The sequence below is a fragment of the Scleropages formosus genome, chromosome 14 (assembly GCF_900964775.1).
Source record: "Scleropages formosus chromosome 14, fSclFor1.1, whole genome shotgun sequence".
Taxonomy (NCBI): Eukaryota; Metazoa; Chordata; class Actinopteri; order Osteoglossiformes; family Osteoglossidae; genus Scleropages; species Scleropages formosus.
Window position 1 is genome coordinate 25,269,640 of NC_041819.1, and position 18,982 is coordinate 25,288,621.

General features: G+C 50.7%; 1 protein-coding gene across 4 annotated transcripts in view; it reads left to right on the top strand.

Moving 5' to 3' along the window:
* The window catches only part of LOC108931725 (neural cell adhesion molecule 2-like), a 44,928-nt gene that overhangs the window by 9,792 nt on the left and 16,154 nt on the right, over positions 1-18,982 (top strand). For all 4 annotated transcript variants that reach the window (XM_018747709.2, XM_029257825.1, XM_029257824.1 and 1 more), the window contains exons 2-5: positions 15,194-15,265; positions 15,498-15,704; positions 16,875-17,018; positions 18,776-18,913. In XM_018747709.2, the coding sequence (XP_018603225.2) occupies positions 15,194-15,265; positions 15,498-15,704; positions 16,875-17,018; positions 18,776-18,913 (561 nt within the window). The remainder of the gene's footprint in view (positions 1-15,193; positions 15,266-15,497; positions 15,705-16,874; positions 17,019-18,775; positions 18,914-18,982) is intronic.

Consider the following 18,982-nt stretch of genomic DNA (forward strand, 5'->3'; position numbering starts at 1 on the left):
AGGCCTGGTTCCAGGGGTAGGTCCCGGTGACCCTGTTCCGGGCAGGGTAAACGTTCTTTTGTTCCCATTTTCCATAGGGGTTTTTCGGATCGTGTTCGTCTGGATCTTCACTCCAGACCTGTTTGCCTTGGGAGACACTACCAGGAGCATACTGTTCCCGATGACATAGCTCTGGAGATCCCTAATCACACAAGCCCTTCCGCCACGCCAAGGACCCAATCCAGGAAGGAGTTGTGATCCAATTTATTCCCTTCTCATTGGGTGAATTTGTACAGAGGCCCAGTCTATGTGGACTCCCCTTGGCCACACTCACAGGGTTCTTCCAGAAAGTTCTGTCCCCCACTGGTGTCCTCAGTGTTAAAGACCTATGTCAACTCTCACTGTGGTTGAGTCCATCCATCTGGTTGCACCTCCTCATGACATGTCCAAAATTTGACAATGTCAGTCTCATCAATGGTGCTTCCAGTTCTGGACTCACTTGATCCAACATCCACCTGTGTCCTTACTTCCCCTGACCACCTTAGCATGTTATCAAGCCCTGAATTTAGGTGTGTTTCTTGCCCTCTCAGTGTTCCTCTCATCCACAACTGCTGGTTTGGGACACTGGCAGTGGACAGACTCGCCATTACATTTCTCAGACGCTATTCTCTAAAGGTATTTACAGCTGTTTACCCATTCATACAGCTGGGTAACTTTACTGGAGTAACTGAGGGTAAGTACCTTGCTTGAGGTGGGATTTGAACCTGTGACCTTTGTGTCCAAAGGCAGCAGTTGTAACCAGTACAGTACTAGCTGCATAAAAGGTAAAGTGGGTAAAGAGTAAAGTAGAGCCTCAGGAGCCCCTGTTCTAGTGGCCCGAGAAGGTCGGTGACTGTGGCCATGAAGGTCAGGTGGAGAGGAGGTGTGTGTGACCTCTCCATGCCTCAGCTCAGCTCTTCCTCCACTTCCTCTTAGCTGTACTTTACCGCAGTACTGTCATGCTGCTGTCAGAGCTTCTTCTGCTGCTACAGCTGATACATGACAAGCCCCCCCCAGCACCCATCCGCACTCATTTATATGTTTCCTGAGCCGTCTCAGCCAGGGAATCGGCACACACACACACACACACACACACACACACACACACACACACACACACACACACACACACACGCACACACCCATAGCCCTCAGAGTGGTCTCCGCTGATCTCCTGCTGAACTTTCATACTGCACCTGCAGAAGAAGAGCATTTTGGAGCATTTTGGTATCCCAGAATGCACGTTTCCATGGAAACAACCTCCCGCTTCCTGTAGAGTCACCAGTCTTCTCAAGGTCAGGTCACGTCAGGTCAGCTGAATGGCAGATGGCAGCGGGTTCGACTGGCCATGTGGAGTCCAGCTCATCACAATGGTTATGAGCTCATCAGTGCGGAGACATGTAGAAGTGTATGACGGTCGGTAATGAGTCCGTAACACCATCTCTCGGCATTTCTCAGCATCACTCAACATCTCTCAGCATCTCTCAGCATCACTCAGCATCACCCAGCATCACCTGACATCTATCAGCATCTCTTTACATCGCTCAGCATTACTCAGCATCATCCAGCATCACCTGACATCTATCAGCATCTCTTGACATCTCTCAGCATCACTCAGCATCACCCAGCATCACCCAGCATCTCTCAGCATCACTCGACATCTCTCACAAGATGCAAATGAGGTGCGCAGGGGGTTCCACTCTAGACCGTGTGACCTCATTGTACTGGTATTTATAAATATTTCCCACAATTCCATACAGCACTTCTCTCTCTTTCTTTACACAGGGCAGACAACTGTGCCGGACAGACACATGCACACACAGACACACAGACACACACTCTCTGTTGTGAATAGCTTTGTAGAAAGCAGACCCGTCGTGTTTATGACACACTATTTTCATGAATAATAACTAGGGTGGGGTGGGGTGGGGTGGGGTGGGGGGGTGTTGTACATCACATCACATTAAGTTGTGCTGTGAACTGCAGCACCACAGAAGCCAACCGGGGGGCACTCCACTCAGCAGGGTACGCCTGCACGAGTACCTCATGAACCCGCCCGTCAGGGTGTAATTCCACATCACGGAGAGGTAGGACAGAAGTGTGCGCGCTGCAGGCTGCCGAGATGAAGGAGCACACTTCACCGCGGTACATTTACCCCAAAGACCCAGCTAACCTCTGATGTCATTTTCCCGCTTCTTCATCCAGAGCAACTTTTCATCACTTTCCAGCTTTCCTTCTTGTTCCTTTAGTCCTTTAGACACTGCCCAGATTAAGTGTGTGTGTGTATGTGTGTGTGTGTGTGTGTATGTGTGTGTGTATGTGTGTGTGTGTGTGTGTGTGTGTGTGAGATACACTCTCAGGTGCTTTCAACAAGACCCACAGTGCAGGTTTTATTAACCACGCTGTTGAGCTGCCCGCAGGTAAAGACAGTACAGGAGTACCAGTGTCCTCATGGGGACCAATTACCGTGTGAAGGTCCTGGTGCTGACAGGTGGTCCTTGGAGTAGCGGCAGCGCTGTCCACCAACGGTCATCTCACTCATCGACTCTTCTCTCTCTTTCCAGCCTGGAAGCATCTCCTCTTCGAACCCACAGCCACACGACAGCCGTCCAGAATAAAGATGTTTCTCTGTGACGACTCAGTTCAGCTCAGTGTATTTTTATAGAGCTCCTCTCTCACAGTGACAGAGAGCTGAATGAAGGGAGAAAACAAGGAAACAAATTAGAAACTTTGCTATATAGTAAATTACTACAGTATCCATGCAGGTATTAAAGGTATAAGTTTGTCTACTGGCCACGGAGGGAAGGAACAAAAACTACCAACTGAAAGTCGAGGGAACAAAAAACCTCTGGGGTCAAAGTGCCAGTGACTCTTTGACCAGTTAGCCAAGTTTGACTAGTTACCCCAGATTGACCAGTTAACCCAGTTTGGCTAGTTAACCCAGTTAGACCAGTTAGCCCAGTTTGACCAGTTAACCCAGTTGCTCAGGTACAGTGTCTGGTGAGAGGGAACACACATGTCTGAATTGAGGCGTCACATAGAGTCGTGTAACTGGTGTGTTTTCTGTGCTCGTTGTGCTGAAAAGGCTCGAACCCTTTGCGCAGCGATGGGTAACACCACTGATGCTGGTCTGGCTCCTGGACCCTGGACCTCAGACCGGCCCGCAGGCCAGTCAGTCGATCACAGAGACGTGAACGATTCCGAGGAAAAAAGCCTTACTTTCCCAAAGTGTCAGTTTTTACTGTTAACAGTGTTTCTGATCGGTGCCATTTCTGTTTTATACTCTTTCCAGGTACATTTACTTGTTTTGCTCATGCTTTTTCACCAAAGTGACATACAGCTATTTACGCATTAGGGTAGTTTTTTGGAACTGGAGTAAGAGAGGGTGAGTACTTTGCTCAAGGGTTCTAGAGCTAGGGGTGGGTTTTGAACCCGCAGCATTCTGGACCAAAGCCAGGAGCTCTAACCACTGCTTTACCAGCTGTCCCTGCATCAAGTAAAGAGCTCCTCCCACCTTCCTGCGCGTGTGCGTGTAGCCGTGCAGGGGAACATCACTGACGGGAAGGTCATAGGCCCTGCGGTTACTGCGGCAACCAGACTGCTTCACAGAGACATGTTCTCCTTGCCGCCGTTGCTCATTTCTTGCCTTTAATTTCCGGCAGCTTCTATCAATATGGAGCCATAAAGATGTGTGGAAACATTCTGTTGGACGAGCTGCGACGGTCCCACACCCACACTGAGCTCATGGTGCTGCTCTGCTCTTGTTCTGGGAACCGATCCAACATCCAGCTCATGCTCCCTCACGTCACCCAGACAGATGCAGCTCCTGTGATCGGAAGACGACCGGCTTGGTGTGGTCAAACCACTCTGATGTCGCTGAGTTGGCGAAGATCCGCAAATGTGCACAGCATCGGTCCGAATTCCACCAACAGATGGACTGATTGTTTTGCTGGTTGGTCACTTGGTCGCTTGCTGAGCGGTCGATTGGTTGGTCGGGCGGATCCTGCGCCGGTCCGTCGAACCTCCCTTTTGCCTCCACCGCTCACGTTCCAGGTTGCACAGCAGACACTAGAGACACATTGCCATGGAAACTCGGCGTAAATTAAGAAAGGAGCAGAAGAGGAACAGAAAGTGAAGGCTCAGAGTTTGGAGAGGAGGCAATGTGTCAAGAGCACGTGTTCACCATCCCACGCAGTCCAGGGAACCACACAGTCCATCAAAACCTGACCACATGGTCACGTGGAGCTCCACTGTGCTGTCCGTGTTTCTCAAAGCACCGCAGAGATGTTTAGAGCAAGTGGTACAGACTTCTTGAGACAAGGGTCCTGCATCCACAGTCTGTCCATGTTCCTCATTTGGCCTTCGGCTCGCGAGCTGTGACCAAGCTATGATCGAGACATGACCGAGACGTGACCAAGCTGTGATCGAGATGTGACCGAGACGTGACAGAGACGTGACAGAGACAGGATGGAGCTGTCGGCAAGGGCTCTTTTTGCACGTCTGAGGCTCCACACATCTGACAGCCGCTGTCTACCACACGACAAGAAGGTGGTTCATCTTGTTCACGGAAAAAAGCCCACAGAAAACGGGCTTCATGTTCGGAGTTACAGTTACTCAGTTTAGTAATTGTTTAACGCTTTTTTTATGGGTAGGAGAGAGATGATGATCCTCATATTTAAATTGTGTTTCCTGAAAGCACAGCCAACGCTGACGAGGTTTCACACACACAAAACACCGGTGAAGATGATTAGCGGAGCTGCGTTCACTGGAGTCACATGTTCACCCAAAGGTGACCGACAGTGAAACGCCACACAGGCCGAGGAGTCGCGTCGGTTACCCAGCACTGCGCCGGAAGAGTCGAAAAATGATACTTCATAGAGTGGAGGGGACCCTGGTCGCCCTTCCGAACAACAGCTTGAGCTGCGCAAATTAATTTAAATGTAAATTGAAATGTGAAAGAGGGCGAAATTGGACAAATAAAATGAATTAAAATTAAAATATAAAATAAACTCTTTGCAATTCTACAATGACTATTTTAATTCAAATCTGTGAGGCCTTTATTAGCACTGAAGGGATAAAAGGCTCAAGCAGATTATATGTGACTTGGCTGGGAGTAGAAGGTCATGTGGAAGAGGTGTGCAGTGGATCTCGCACGCACGCACACACACATACACACACACTCATTATTCTACCGGACACTGGGTGCTGCAGAGACACGGGAACATCCTCAGTGCCGGTACCTCTCAGCATGAGGCCGAAATTGTGACCCCGTGGAGAAACGCAGCTCCACCGGCTGTGGTCTCCAGCTGCGTCCCCCTGGCTTGTAGACTTGACCCTACAGGTCACATGACCACAAACGCGTTTCGAAGGTCTGGTTGGCACGCGGTCGCTTAATTAAGGGCTCTTTATGAGCGGCGCCACCACTCCTTTGTAACTGGTCACCTTGTTCTTCCCTTTGAAGGTTCTCTTCTCAAAGACTTTGTGTTTAAAATAAGTGTTTCTCTTTTATTTAATTGTTGTTTATTTATTCATTCAGTAGGGGGTGCGGTGGCGCAGTGGGTTGGACCACAGTCCTGCTTTCCGGTGGGTCTGGGGTTCGAGTCCCGCTTGGGGTGCCTTGCGGCGGATTGGCGTCCCGTCCTGGGTGTGTCCCCTTCCGGCCTTACGCCCTGTGTTGCCGGGTAGGCTCCGTTTCCCCGCGACCCTGTATGGGACAAGCGGTTCTGAAAATGTGTGTGTGTATTTATTCATTCACTCATTTCTTATGCTGTTTTATTTAATGGCCAGCGTACGGGAGCCGGAGACCTTTTCCCAGCTGAAAAAGGTTCATTTTTGGCTCTCGCCAACCACAGCTCCATCACCTACTGTCACCCACCAAAGATACGGAAACCTTTCTGTCAACTTTTCGCAGCTCCATTACCACGATACTATGAGAACCGCACTGAGTCATATGATCATTTGAAACCGTGGTTACTAAGCATCAATCAATACTGGCATGTGGTTCTCGGCTAGCGAGTGTATAGAGGTACGGTCATTCAAGTTGACAAAGGGTGTAGGACCACTGGCAGTCAAGTTGCTCTTGGAACAGTCACGTATTTACTCTTGGGTTGGTGTCTAGTTGCTCTTGGGTTGGTGTTCAGATGGTTTTTTACTGGTCTTTGGTGTTGAAGTGGTTTGGGTCTGAGTTTGGGGTGATCTTCAAACACTCTGTGATGGATTTCTTTAACAACCAAGACAGCAGATCTCTTCCTAGGGCTTAACCTGCAACCTACTGGCTGTCAGGTCATCTCCCTTGTTATCTCTGCAGTCTGTGATGACCCTAGTGAAATACATACAGTACATCGATGGGTTCCATGTGATGGGCTAATCCAGGACATTTCAGGTGAGATCAGCACCTTCAACTGGATTTCTTCCATCATTGCGAGCCAGTGGACCCAAGACCACCCCAGTCCTTCACTGCATTCTGCCCTACCCACCTCCAAGGGAAGGGGAGAAGGTGCAGTGTGGTGCCCAGGCCGCCTGGCAGGAATAGGGAGAGAAGAGAGGAAGCAGCTGTACAAGGGTCTTGAAACCCCAAGGGCTTCCTGGGTAACCCTGTTTGCTAAAGAGATTTGGCCCCAGAGGCCCCAGCAGAACCAGCCCAAGGGCCATTTGCTCTTGGACCCAAACCGGTCGCTCATGTGCCGGAGACTCTGTTCTCCTCCACACGTGGAAGTGACATTCTCACTATGACACACACTCATCAATGGGATGGCACAGCAGTGCTGCTGGAATGTTCCGAACTCCTTGCTGGTCCCATCGCTGTGGCCTTGGCCAGGTGTCCGGGAGGGGGAGGCTCTGGAGCACAGGGGGCTTCCTGCTGTCCACATGTAAAGCCCCCGGCAAGCTACTATGAGTGACAGCGGCCAGAGCCAGGTCACGTCGCAGCTCTTAGCACAGCGCTTTCATCTGGAGCCGTTTCCATGGCTCATGGGATCACAGTGGACCCGAGGCAACGAGAGGGAAACTCCCCGAATTACACCAGCTGTACAGCTAAATATGGAGGGTACCTTCTCAGGGTACAAAACAGGGCCCCCCTGGGTCTGTGGATGAGGTCGGTCGGTAATCGTTGCTTCCCCCAACACACTGTTCACTCTTCACACACACACGTGTTCTCCCGTCACACAGGAGGTTCCACATCTCCGGAGAGCACAGCAGCCTTCCAATGTGGAGCCCTTATATAGCACCTCTAGTGCACATTAGTCAGATGGGCTGCAGTTATGGTAACCATGAACCGTGGACCATTAGGCACACTATGATCATTAGCCTCACGGGCTCTTTTAGGACAAAATGCCATTATGGCAGGAAACATCAAACCTCATCTTTATCTCCATTACTGGCCAGCGAAGCCAGTGCGAAAATCCCTGCTGTGTTTTCAGTCTCTTCAGTCTCCTTGCACAGAGATGGGTCTCTGCTCTTCAGCTCGGTCAACCGAGCACTGGTGATGACCTTCTTACCTTATTTTCCCGCGGTTGTGGCTGTTTTCATTGGAAAGAGGAGGGAAACGCAATGAGAGGGACGAGATGCCTGGATGGTGTTTTGCAGATAACACATCTCTCCAGTCCAAAGTCTTATTGATGGTGTCTGTGTCGCAGCTCGGGGATGTAAATCTTCTCTGGATGCCTTATTTATCATTCTGAGCATTTCTGATTGAAGGGGAAACATGCTTGATATGTGGACAAAAACATAAGAATTCCTCTGGCACCAAGAGAGCCACAAGCCGTGGGGCAATTAGTGTGCAGAGACGATGCTGACCGTCGCAACATGGAATGAGCTCTTTGAAGAGGAAGAGTGGAGCTGCGGCTAATGAGGGCACCCTGGCATTTTGCCCTCTTTCCCCTGGCGGCGGCGCCCTTCTCTCTGTCGACCCAGGGGTCTGGCAGCGGTGCATTGTCCTCAGAATTTGGGACAACCTGTCTCGGTCATTTGGCAGTTCCGTCTTTCTGCAGATGCCTTTGCTCCAGGGTCGCCTTGGGACATGCTCATCCTTCTGCATACGCACCTTCGTCTGTCTCAAACGGGCATCTGCAAACAGACTCTACACTTGGAGACAGTTTCCCACACGTTTGTCCAACTATGGTGCTACCTGACGACTGGGGGTAGGGGTGTTGAGGATGCATCAGAAGGGACTGGCTGTGATTTGTTCCCAGGCCCCTCCTTCGATGTCCGTTTGTGTGCTGAGGCCCTGCCAGGCTGACACTGTCTTCCCACCCTCCTGTATCTTTCCACTTCCCTAAAGTTGCTCCGGTGGGAGCCGTTCATTCTCTTGAAGACCAGGATCACAATTGACCAAACACTCAAAGCTACGCTTCCCTCCCTTCTCCTTTTCCCTTCTCCATCAGTCTCTTCTTTCCTTTGTGTCTTTCACACCTAGTTTTCAGTTAGTGCCTTTCAACGCTTCGATTGGACACCTTCCGTCTTTTGCTCCGTTTGTCCATGCTGTGATTCAGCACAGTGGGTGATACTGTCCTAAATTTGCAGGAATACTTGATCGGAGTTTGAGATGTTGGACGATGAAGGGATGAGCCACCCAAGGAGATGCTCCCATCCCCAAACTTGTCCATGGGGCCCTTGACCACCCCTCAGTGACATGTTCAAAAACCATGTGAAGTGTGCTGTGACATGTTTTGGTTACATGAAGATAACAGAATTCATGAGGACCTTCTAGGGGTTCATAGTCGCGGTTCCATAAGGAGCCACAGCTGTCTGTGGTTGTGTGTGTGAAAGAAACCAGCTATAGAATTAATAGGCTTGGAGTGTGAGGACGTGAGCAGATCCTGATCAGAGTCGTCATGAGAGGTTGAGGAGTACCAGCAGTCCCAGCTTCTCCTGCTCCTTGATCCCATACACTTGTGTGAGGAGAGGAAACCCTACAAGGGCTTGAAAATCTCCTTTAACCATCCAGAGTCTGAAGCCCAGGGCGTTTTACCTCAGTCCTTCAGTCTTTCAGTTAGATGCTGCAGGGTGTCCAGGAAACTTGAGGGAAGAAGAGGCTCGAGCTCCATCAGGGGGTCATGGTGACTCTCAGGAATTGCAGACTTTCTCTTTTTTAACTCTTGGTTGGAATGTGTGCAGTGTTGACTTCATGTGATCAGTGTCAAGAGGTCACACTTCCAAAGTTCTGGTTTGACCATTAACACAAGGAGTTGATGGGCAGAGCTGTACTGAAGGCTGCTGTTGCCGCTGCTTCTGCTGGAGTCACTTAGCTTCAGGGCCACCCATGGATGCCAGGTCACCAATTGACATGGAGTAGGAACCAAACCCGGTGACAGCTCAAGGACAGTTGGCACACATGGTTAATTTGGGTCCTCTTCTCCAGGACCTTTGCATGTTTGTCAACCTGCTCTGCATCAGCATGGTGAATTACCACGAAAACCCTGATTCCTTGTTGAGTGCTCATGGGAATCTGTGGCAATCTCAAAGAAATGCCGCTTTTACTGCAGCATAGTGCAGTGACTCCAGAGCCTGGGTTGTGGGGTGACTCCAGTCACTGGGGCGGCCATGACGACGTGGATCACAACTAGCATTGTCCGTTTTCCGCCCGCAGACAATGAGCTACGACTGCGAAAGTCAGACAGAGATCTTCCTCAACCCAGGCTTTTGTTGCTGCAAGGAGATCTCCACAAGCCATGCAGCCCAGTGTGCAGAAGCAGAAGAGGACATGCTGGGCATAATTGAACCCGGGGAGCTCATTAGCGAGGCTCATTACGAGCACAACGAGCAACATTGTCCATTCATAACGGAGGGAAGGTCAGGAGGGCGCGAGGAGACCCCGCAGGCCGCTGCCCACACCGAGGGGTCTGGATCCTGAAGAGTCCTTGAGTGTAAGGCAGGGGTACCGAAAGGGCACTGCTTTAGCCGGGCGTCGGGGATCGGCCCTCGCACCTGGACACATGCCCGGAGCAACTGGATGATATTAAACCCTGGTGCAGAATTTAAAAAGTCAATCAATAAGTCAGCCAATCCGTCCACCAGGATGCGATTTAAAACTCTTTTTCACATGAGCTCAGCCAGCAGCTCGAACCCTCATTAGCAGCAGCAGCTCCAGGCATTAGCTGGCTCAACAGAACAAGCACGGCACACACTCGTCACACTCATTAGCGTTCCGAGTCCAGGAATCTGGCGCTGAGCAAACAAGGACAGAAAGGGCCCGGCTCCTTGATTACTGTTCCTGCAGGGTCCCGAGCCAACGGCCGCATGGAGGAGAGGAGGGTGGGATTGAGGCACCGCCCGAATGAGAGGACCCCCATTCTGTTACCGTGGTTACCAGGGATCACCTGCATGGGAGGAGCAGCTGAAATTCTTTTTTGCATCACACACACACACACACACACACACAGATGGCTTGGGAGCACAGTCGTTCACAGAGGGTTCCCACCTCCAGCTGAAGTACCCTGAAGCAAGGTACACACCCTAAAATTAAAAATTACCCAGCTCTTTGGGGGAAAGCACCAACTGAATGAATACAAGTAGAGACGGAATGTATGTGTAGAAGACGAGGCACAATGGCTGTGCTGCAGCAACGAGCTGGACCAGGGCTGTCTGACACACAAATTACTAATACTGTACAGAAAGTGTCAATTCTGTGGAGTTACACAACAGGGCAGTTAAGGTGAGAAACACACACCGAACATGGACAAAGCAGGCGTAGATAAATCAGAGTTTTTCAGTTAAGACATGGCCCTCAGTCGTACCTCCTTGGTGTTTTTCATGTCCTCTTGGGGCGACGGGGTCTTCTGCATCCAGCCACGGTGGGGCTGATTGTGGTGACGGTCCTCCGTGGACCATGTCGCCGTGCAGCTACACCTGTATCTGTCCGTCTCCACACCGAGGACAGGAGTACGAAGGACTGTCAATACGGTCCGAAGGAGGACGCGCGCGTGAACCGAGTTCTCGGACGAGGCGGTTGAGCCTCCGGCAGCAGCAGTGCTTTATAACGTACATTAAATAATGGGCGGAAAATGTTTTATCAAAGTTTCACGAGACATATAAGAATAGAAATAATGGCAGAATATAACCGTCTTTGGTAGCTCAGCTTCTCTATGGGACCGTTTTCATGTATTGTCTTATTTCCAGAAGCACACATGTTCCCGTGACACGATGCGCTCGTCCTCTCATGATGGTTTAACTCTGCTAACGTGATTAATCCGTTAAGACTTCTTTTAAAATGTCGTTCCTTCGTTCTCGCCCTTGTTCACGTGCGGCGCAGTTTGCTTCTAGAACATGTGTTGGAGTCCTTGATGTGAAAAAAACCTGGAACACGTGAAGTAGAGCCTCAAGCTCCTTTCACTCTAAAACTCAGTCGGTAGAGAGGATGATGATGATGATGATGATGATGATCACATGTAGCCAATTCAGAACATTCTATTCTGTACATTTTGTAACATCCACCTGTTACATGTAGTCAGTGTCTCTCAGACACGCCAGTTACACGCATGTTAGTGGTATGTTTCCAAGGAAAACTTCAATGTATAAATCATATTTCATACAAAGTAAAACGTCTTCAAGGAGGAGGAACTCCCGCTGCTGATTGGTTAGTCAGGTGAGGAACTCCCACTGCTGATTGGTTATTCTATGCAGGAGCTAGAGCTGCTGATTTTCTGTGTCTAGAGAAGTTTCCCATTGGCTGACCCGACAGGTTTGTAAGAGAATCCACTACTCCACCATGGACCTTAAAGGACATAAGGGAGCCGTTTCCATCGTAACAAGGCGGAGCCGAGATCTGTATGTAGTGAGCAGACTCCTTCACCCTGTGATTTACATCACTTAACATTTTGTTATTTCACCAATTCATATACAGGTATATTTTATTGAAACTATGCAGGCTCCTACTCAAGGCGTCTGCCGGGTACTGACCTTGCAACCTTCTGGGCGCAAATTCACTACCTCTGGGCCACGAGTAGCAGGAGAAGATGGGAAAGGTGATGCTCGGGTTACATGAACGTTCCCTGAATGCTCCGCAAACGTTCTGAGAATGCGGCTCCTGCCGGCAGCACAGCTTTATTACTTCGTGTGGAACGTTTACGGTTCTGCTCTTCCCCGGTTGCTCAGCGCAGAGAAAGCATCATGTCAGCATTCACATTATTGTGGTAATCATTTCATGGAGAGCACAGGAACACTTTGCTGGGCGCACTGACAGTCCTGCGGTCCGTACTCAGGGTTGTGTGTTTGAAAGGGGCTCAGGGGCACCCCCCCCCTTCCCCCAACCCTAACCCTAACCCTAACACTAACCCTAAAGCCCCCTTCCCTCTGCTTCCCCCTAACCTTAACCCTAACCTCCCCCCCTTCTCTTTACAGGGGAGCTTTTGGTCACAGCGGTCAAAACACTGACTCATATTCATGAAGAAATGTTGCATCGTATTTTTACCACGTTAACGCACCTTGATCGTCACTTAGCACAACTAATATATGAGTTTTAATACGAACCACGTATTCGAGGGATGTTTGTGTGCGAACTCTTCTACGCAGCGGATGAGTCTCGTGTCGAACCCCTGCAGTGAGTCGAGTAGAAAACTGAAGTGTCAAACTTTTCTGTTTTCTTCATTTCTCTGTTTCATAAAATCTCTGTCTGGAGGGACATGAAAACGTTCATTCTTCGAGCCAACATTTACCAGCCCGTACTGCATACATCGCGCACACACCTCACTCTCCACACACACCCCACGCACAGCCCACAGCCCACACTGCCACCTGACACACACACACACACACACACACATTAAGGAGGAAACCTGCTGCTGTGCCACTGCTCCTCTTGTCCGTCAGTAAATGTAAATGAATGCGTCTCGCAGCAAATGATAATGATATTTGCAATGAAAAGATATCATTTGCGAGCTGCAAATATCAATGAAACACACCTTTCTGTTGTTTCATTTTTCCTGCTGATCAATTCAGATGTTTTCCAAACACCACCAATCATCCCCACCTTTTTCTCTTGCTATCTGTCACATCTTAATTATTGAATATGGGGCAAGATATATTTCGTATTTATCTTTCAGGGACAATGGATCTCATCACGCTCATTTCCCTGCGAGTGCGTGAGTGTGTGTGTGTGTGTGTGTGTGTGTGTGTGTGTGAGATGTGCAGTGTTGGCTGTGTGGACGTGTGATGGACAAACCAAGCGATAAATAAGCTCATTGTGTTCCTGTGTTCGCGTTGCTCACAACGTTTGTTTGTTTTCTCGTTGTCCTCGTTCCTGTCTGGTTTGCTAGCTGCTGCGCCGCTGCAGTCCGACAGCGTTTTCCCAGTACCTGTATGGCTCACAATAAAGGCCTGAATTCCCCGATGGCCTCATTAGGCCATTTCCTGGAAGCCCTGGTACACATGCACGCACGGCGCACACGCGCACACACACACACACACACACACACACACCCCACGCGTCACTCTCCAGACGTCACGATATGTAAATGTCTCGTCGTTACGGAACTCGCTAGAGGACGCGGCGACTGACTGTGTGGTTCCTGTGCACCAACTACAGTTCAATTTCAGGGTTAGGGTTGGGCACCTGCGGGGAGGGCGGGGCCAAAGGGTGCTGCACAGTGGACTCTGAGTCTGACGGTGGAGTCTGGCTGAGATGAAGCTGGACGCACTATGGAAAGCTGGCCAGCAGGTGGCGTAACGGTGATGCCGACTTTTTGAAATTATTCCTGACTGGGATGTTTGACTGACCGCAATTCTAAGAGTTTACTGGCGCTGAGATCGGATCCCCTCCTGCTGCGGAGCCATAATCGAGGCTCTCAGGGGAGAGAAAGGATGCGGAGGAGCAGGTTCAGTTCATAATCACCGCGTGCTCAGCTGGCTCTGTTCTTCAGCATGTCTTCTCACTCGGGGGGCGCTGTTCCCCGCACTTCGTCCGTCACCGTCCCTGTCCGATGCGTCGCAGCTGCAGCCTCAGCGGGAGGTCGTACAGCAAAGCATTTTCATACGCAGTAGCGCAGGTGTGTATTGTGGGCAATACAAGCAGGAGCTTCACCTGGAACCCGCTGAGAAACGTTCAGTGGAACACATGGAACAGGGCAGCAGAGCTCCACCATCGGCGTGTCTCTTACACTTTGTCCCAAAGTCACGTAAAGGCCAAAGGAGGCGCCGTCCTCCTACATATAATGAACACTTTGAAAAAGGGCCTTTTCCCTTCAGCGTGTCATCGCCACGCTCCATGTCGGGTCACGGCCCACCTCCTCACGCCAAGGGACATTAATGTTGGCGCGTGGCTGTAGACCGAGAGGGAACAGGTAGGACTCGCGCTGTGCCGCTCTATACGCTTACCGAAGGCTCTCCAGTGATACCTATGCAGGTGGACAACGGCGCCTCCTCTGCCTCTCTGTGTCCTGTATTACCCGCACACTGTGTTACTTCATGGTAACTTTGCTACCGCGACGTTTGCAGCGATTCACTGTGATTTAACATGATTTACACTGCCTTCCAACGAGACCGCAGGCCCTTAGCCATGTCCTTGAGGGTGAGCTGAAGCTGCAGAACCGGCTCCGTTGGCCCCGTCTCCGGGCGATGGAGTTTACCGGTGTGAATAGCAGGGCTGAAAGACACCTTTATGTGCACATGAGTAAACAATGTGCTCAGATTATAATGTGTCTCATTTCTGAGATGAGAAACGTTTTCATGGAAGTACGATGTGGAAGCATTTGCCTGTCTTCTGTATTTGGACTCTCTTACCTTTAGGGAATTTCGTAAAATTTGGGGTAAAATAAATTAGCATTGCTGCCGGGGGAGGGCACGACATGGGGGGGCGACACGACGGGATGGTGCGGAGGTGGGGCTGTGATCGGCCACCGGAACAAAAGCCTCACTGAGCTCATGGGACCTGTGCCTGAAGGGTCTCCACAGCGCCCTCTATGGGCAAGAAGGGCTGCCTTCCGAGACGTTAATGACGCGTTTCTGGTGCTTCATTTCATTGCAGTAACTCCAGTGTTACTACGGTACGCTCTTTCAGCTCTCCTCCGCTCATTCCCTAAACCATGTCACTCAACTCGCAGTCAATGAAAGGACCTTTTCCAGATCTTTCCTCATTCTCGTGGTTCTTCTACACATTCCTGTGCGTGCAAGAGGTCGAGGGTCAGGTTGCAGGTTCGACCGCGTCGGCTGACGTGACGCGTCTCCCCCTCACTCTCTCCTGCAGCTCTCCAGCTGTCCATCTCTCTGAGCAAAGTGGAGCTGAGCGTCGGAGAGTCCAAGTTCTTCACCTGCACAGGTAAGTCCTGTCTGCGGCCTGTCCGGCTCCCCCTGTTGCGCAGGAGGTGTTCCTGCAGTGACGCAGGTAGCTCATCCTGGAACATAGAGCACAGAATGGACACACACACACACACACACACACACACACACACACACACACACACACACGCATACAGTGGCTCCGAAAAAGCAACACAGCGGTCCAGTGTGAGTGTTTTGACCGCTCTGACCCGACCCTGTGTGTCCGCCAGCCATCGGCGACTCGGTCAGTGTGGACTGGTACAGCCCCCAAGGCGAACGCATCGTCTCCTCCCAGCGGGTGGCGCTGCACTCGGAGTCCGGCCGCTCCAGACTCACCATCTACAATGCAAAGGTGGAGGACGCCGGCATCTACCGCTGCCAGGCCACGGACGCCAGTGGCCACACACAGGAGGCCACCGTGGTGCTGGAGATCTATCGTGAGTGTCTGTCCCGCACACACACAGAGACACACACACAGAGTAACACACTTGCAGGTGGAGAGATCCAGTGAGTAAACATAAGTGTTTATACATTTATATTCTGCGTAACTTGATGTCTTCCAAAAGCACTTGTGTGACTTCTGTTTCCATGGAGACAAGCAGAAGATGCACTGTGGTACCACTGTGTAGGCTGTAGTCGCCACGTCTCTGAGGTGTTGCAGCATCGCATCTCGCTCCCAGGAGGTGGAATAAACACAAAGAGCAGGAGGAAGATAGATGGATTCTATATGGTCAGATACACTAACCCCACGGAGGCGTCACGGAAAGTTCCGGAGCGCCGAGTGTCTGACTTTCAGTAGATGGAAAGGGAGGTTTGCCTCCCTAAAGAGCACAGAAATGCTTTCGTGCTCCATGACCAGGAGTCGTGTGATAGCTGCCCAAGGCGGCGGAGGTGACGCTTCCATTCGCTCTTCAGTGACCGAGTCGACACAAAGCCGAACAGCGTGTTTGCTTTGGAGCAAAGTTACATTTTAGCATGAAAGATGACAGTTTATGTGTCTACAAAATAAGGAGTATTGGCCTGTAACATTTGAGTGTTTTTGTCCTTCATTGGCGTGCTTTTCATTTCGGGGTTTTAGTCGCGCACAGCCTCAAGGGGAATAATCTCCCTGACGGCCGAAACCATGTAGAACAGAAATCGGCAAAGATGAGAAATCATCGCCGTCGCGCTGCAACTGTGTCACATGTGCTTCTGCTGTATTCAGAGGAGACAGCGTACCCTTCGTTACGGTTTTGACAGCGAGCCGCTGCTGATGTTGTAGTGATGGAATCGCTGCGCCCTCCACCTACTGCATTACTGTGCTAACTGTGACATGACAGTGTTATGGTGTTGACTGTAGTAGGATTCACCATGAGTCATACAGCTGTGTGTATTAAAATAGAGAAAGAACAAATGAAGTGTGTCCCCCCTTCGTCTGTCATACAGTAATGATGTAACTGTCTGTGCCATTGTGTTATGCTGTTGACAGTCAGATGTCTGACCGCCATGTTGAGCGGTCATTTTCAAGGTGCTGATAATCACACGTTAAGCCGTGTCTCTGTTATGGCGATGACTGTCTATGTTATGGTGTTGATGGTCACCCGCTAAGTTCTCTCTCTGACTCGCAGAGAAGCTGATGTTCCGCGACGCAGAACCTCAGCAGGAGTTCCGTCAAGGCGACATGGCCGAGGTCATCTGCGATGTGACTAGCTCACCGGTGCCTGTTGTGTCCTGGTTTTACGAGAACATCGAGATCACTGAGGAGCACCACGGTAAATCCACCTCAGAACATTCACCTGTCATTCATTGCCTGTGGAGGCTAAATTTTAGGAAAGGAATTAATGTATTCAATATTTGTATAAACCCGAAAAAAACATAGATGTCACCTGCTGCATCACCTGTGTTACCTGGGGAAGAAGTAATGGTGAGTTTCACTAGGACCCGGTCAGTGAGCGTTCATTTCTCACCGGGGTGCATTCAAGGGGCTCGAGGGAAGGAGGCACTAAAACAGTGAGTGTGTGTGTGTGTGTGTGTGTGTTTGTGAGTGCTGAGAGCCGCACTGTTTTCTACTCGTCATCCGCTCCAGCAGCGGAGCCTCTTTTCCGGTTGTGTTTTGCCGCATGTCAGTTGATCTGAGTTGGGTTGATCTGAGTTGATCTGGTTGAGTTCACCATGTTTATCAATAAAGTTGGTTCTTTAAATGAACCAACATCAGTGAAGTTTTCGGAAACCACTGAAGTTCAAGTTCATCGAAGCGGGGCGTGGGGGTGCTCTCGAACCCATGTGGTTTTCCCGGCAAACGAGAGTACGGACGTGCGTCACCATGGCCTCCCTCTGCACACTGCGTGTGTTAGGACCGAGGCGGGACACCCACAGCCACCCGGGGAGAAGACGACACAGACGACACACAGACCGAGTCGTGGTCCGATCCAAACACCGGACTGATGTTCTGTGTCTGATGATTCACTGACACTAACCTGGATATTCACTTTATTCGCTGGCCATCACTGCAGCATTTCCAAACTGTCTGTCATCCTCATCGATCTTTTGCGCCGTAGCGGTTCCAGCAGCTGCCTTGGGCTCAAAGGACCCGACGGCAGCATTTCACTAGCGGGATCCCAGGAGTTCGCACAAAGAACTCATGTAACATTAGTAGGACTGTGGACGCGCGGCGTGTCTCGGCTTTGGGGTTCTGGGAGCGACGAGGCGGTGAACAGAAATGAGAAATAACAATAAGTTCAGAGTTAGAGTCTCTGATCTCCCCATCTTAAAGAGGTCAAGTGGCTGCACCTGGTGCTCATTTCCTCCGTGAGTTCCAGGCATCTCCAGGCATCTCCATGCATCTCCATGCATCTCCAGGCATCTCTAGGCGTCTCCAGGCATCTCCAAGCGTTTCCAAGCGTCCCCAGGTTTCTCCAGTCATCTCCAAGCGTCCCTGGGTGTCTCCAGGCGTCTCCAAGCGTTTCCAGGCATCTCTAGGCGTCTCCAGGGGTCTCCAAGCATCTCCAAGCATCTCCAGGCGTCTCCAGGCATCTCCAAGCGTCTCCAAGAGTCTCCAGGCGTCTCCAGGCATCTCCGAGCGTCTCCAAGCTCATCTAGTACCAACAGAGCTCATCCAAAAGATAGAGAGACCTTTCACCAAGCCAGCGCAACTCTTTCAGCTCCATGAGAAGGTCCCTCACAGGCGAGCACAAGGTCTCACAGGGAAGCCCAGCCCCTCTAGCGGGAGGTGAGCGAAACAATCATGGAGAGGTCAGCAACTGGTCTGTGCTCAACAGAGGGTGTCCTGCCAATTTCATAGGTGGCCTTCAGGCACAGAAAGGTCTCTGGTTTGGTGGAGCTGCAAAATGACTTTTTCACATTTTCTATCAACAACTTTCTTGTCTCAACCGAGCTTTTTTGTTCTTTAGCAAAGTGTGTGTGCTGGTGGAGCTTCAGTGTTTCCTGCGTAGCGGTCCTGAACATGAAAATATGTCTGATTTTCATCCTGTGTGTGTGTGTGTGTGTGTGTGTGTGTGCGCGCCCACAGACAGATTCCAGGTTCTCAGAAACAACAACCTGCAGATCCACCGAGTGAGCCAGGCGGACGAGGGTGTGTACCGCTGCGAAGCGCGCGTTGAGGCTCGGGGAGAGATTGACTTCAGGGACATCGCTGTCGTTGTCAACGGTGAGTGTTGACCACAGACCCCCTGTGGAAAGTGGACACACTCTGCCTTCCCTACCCCGGTTCAAGACC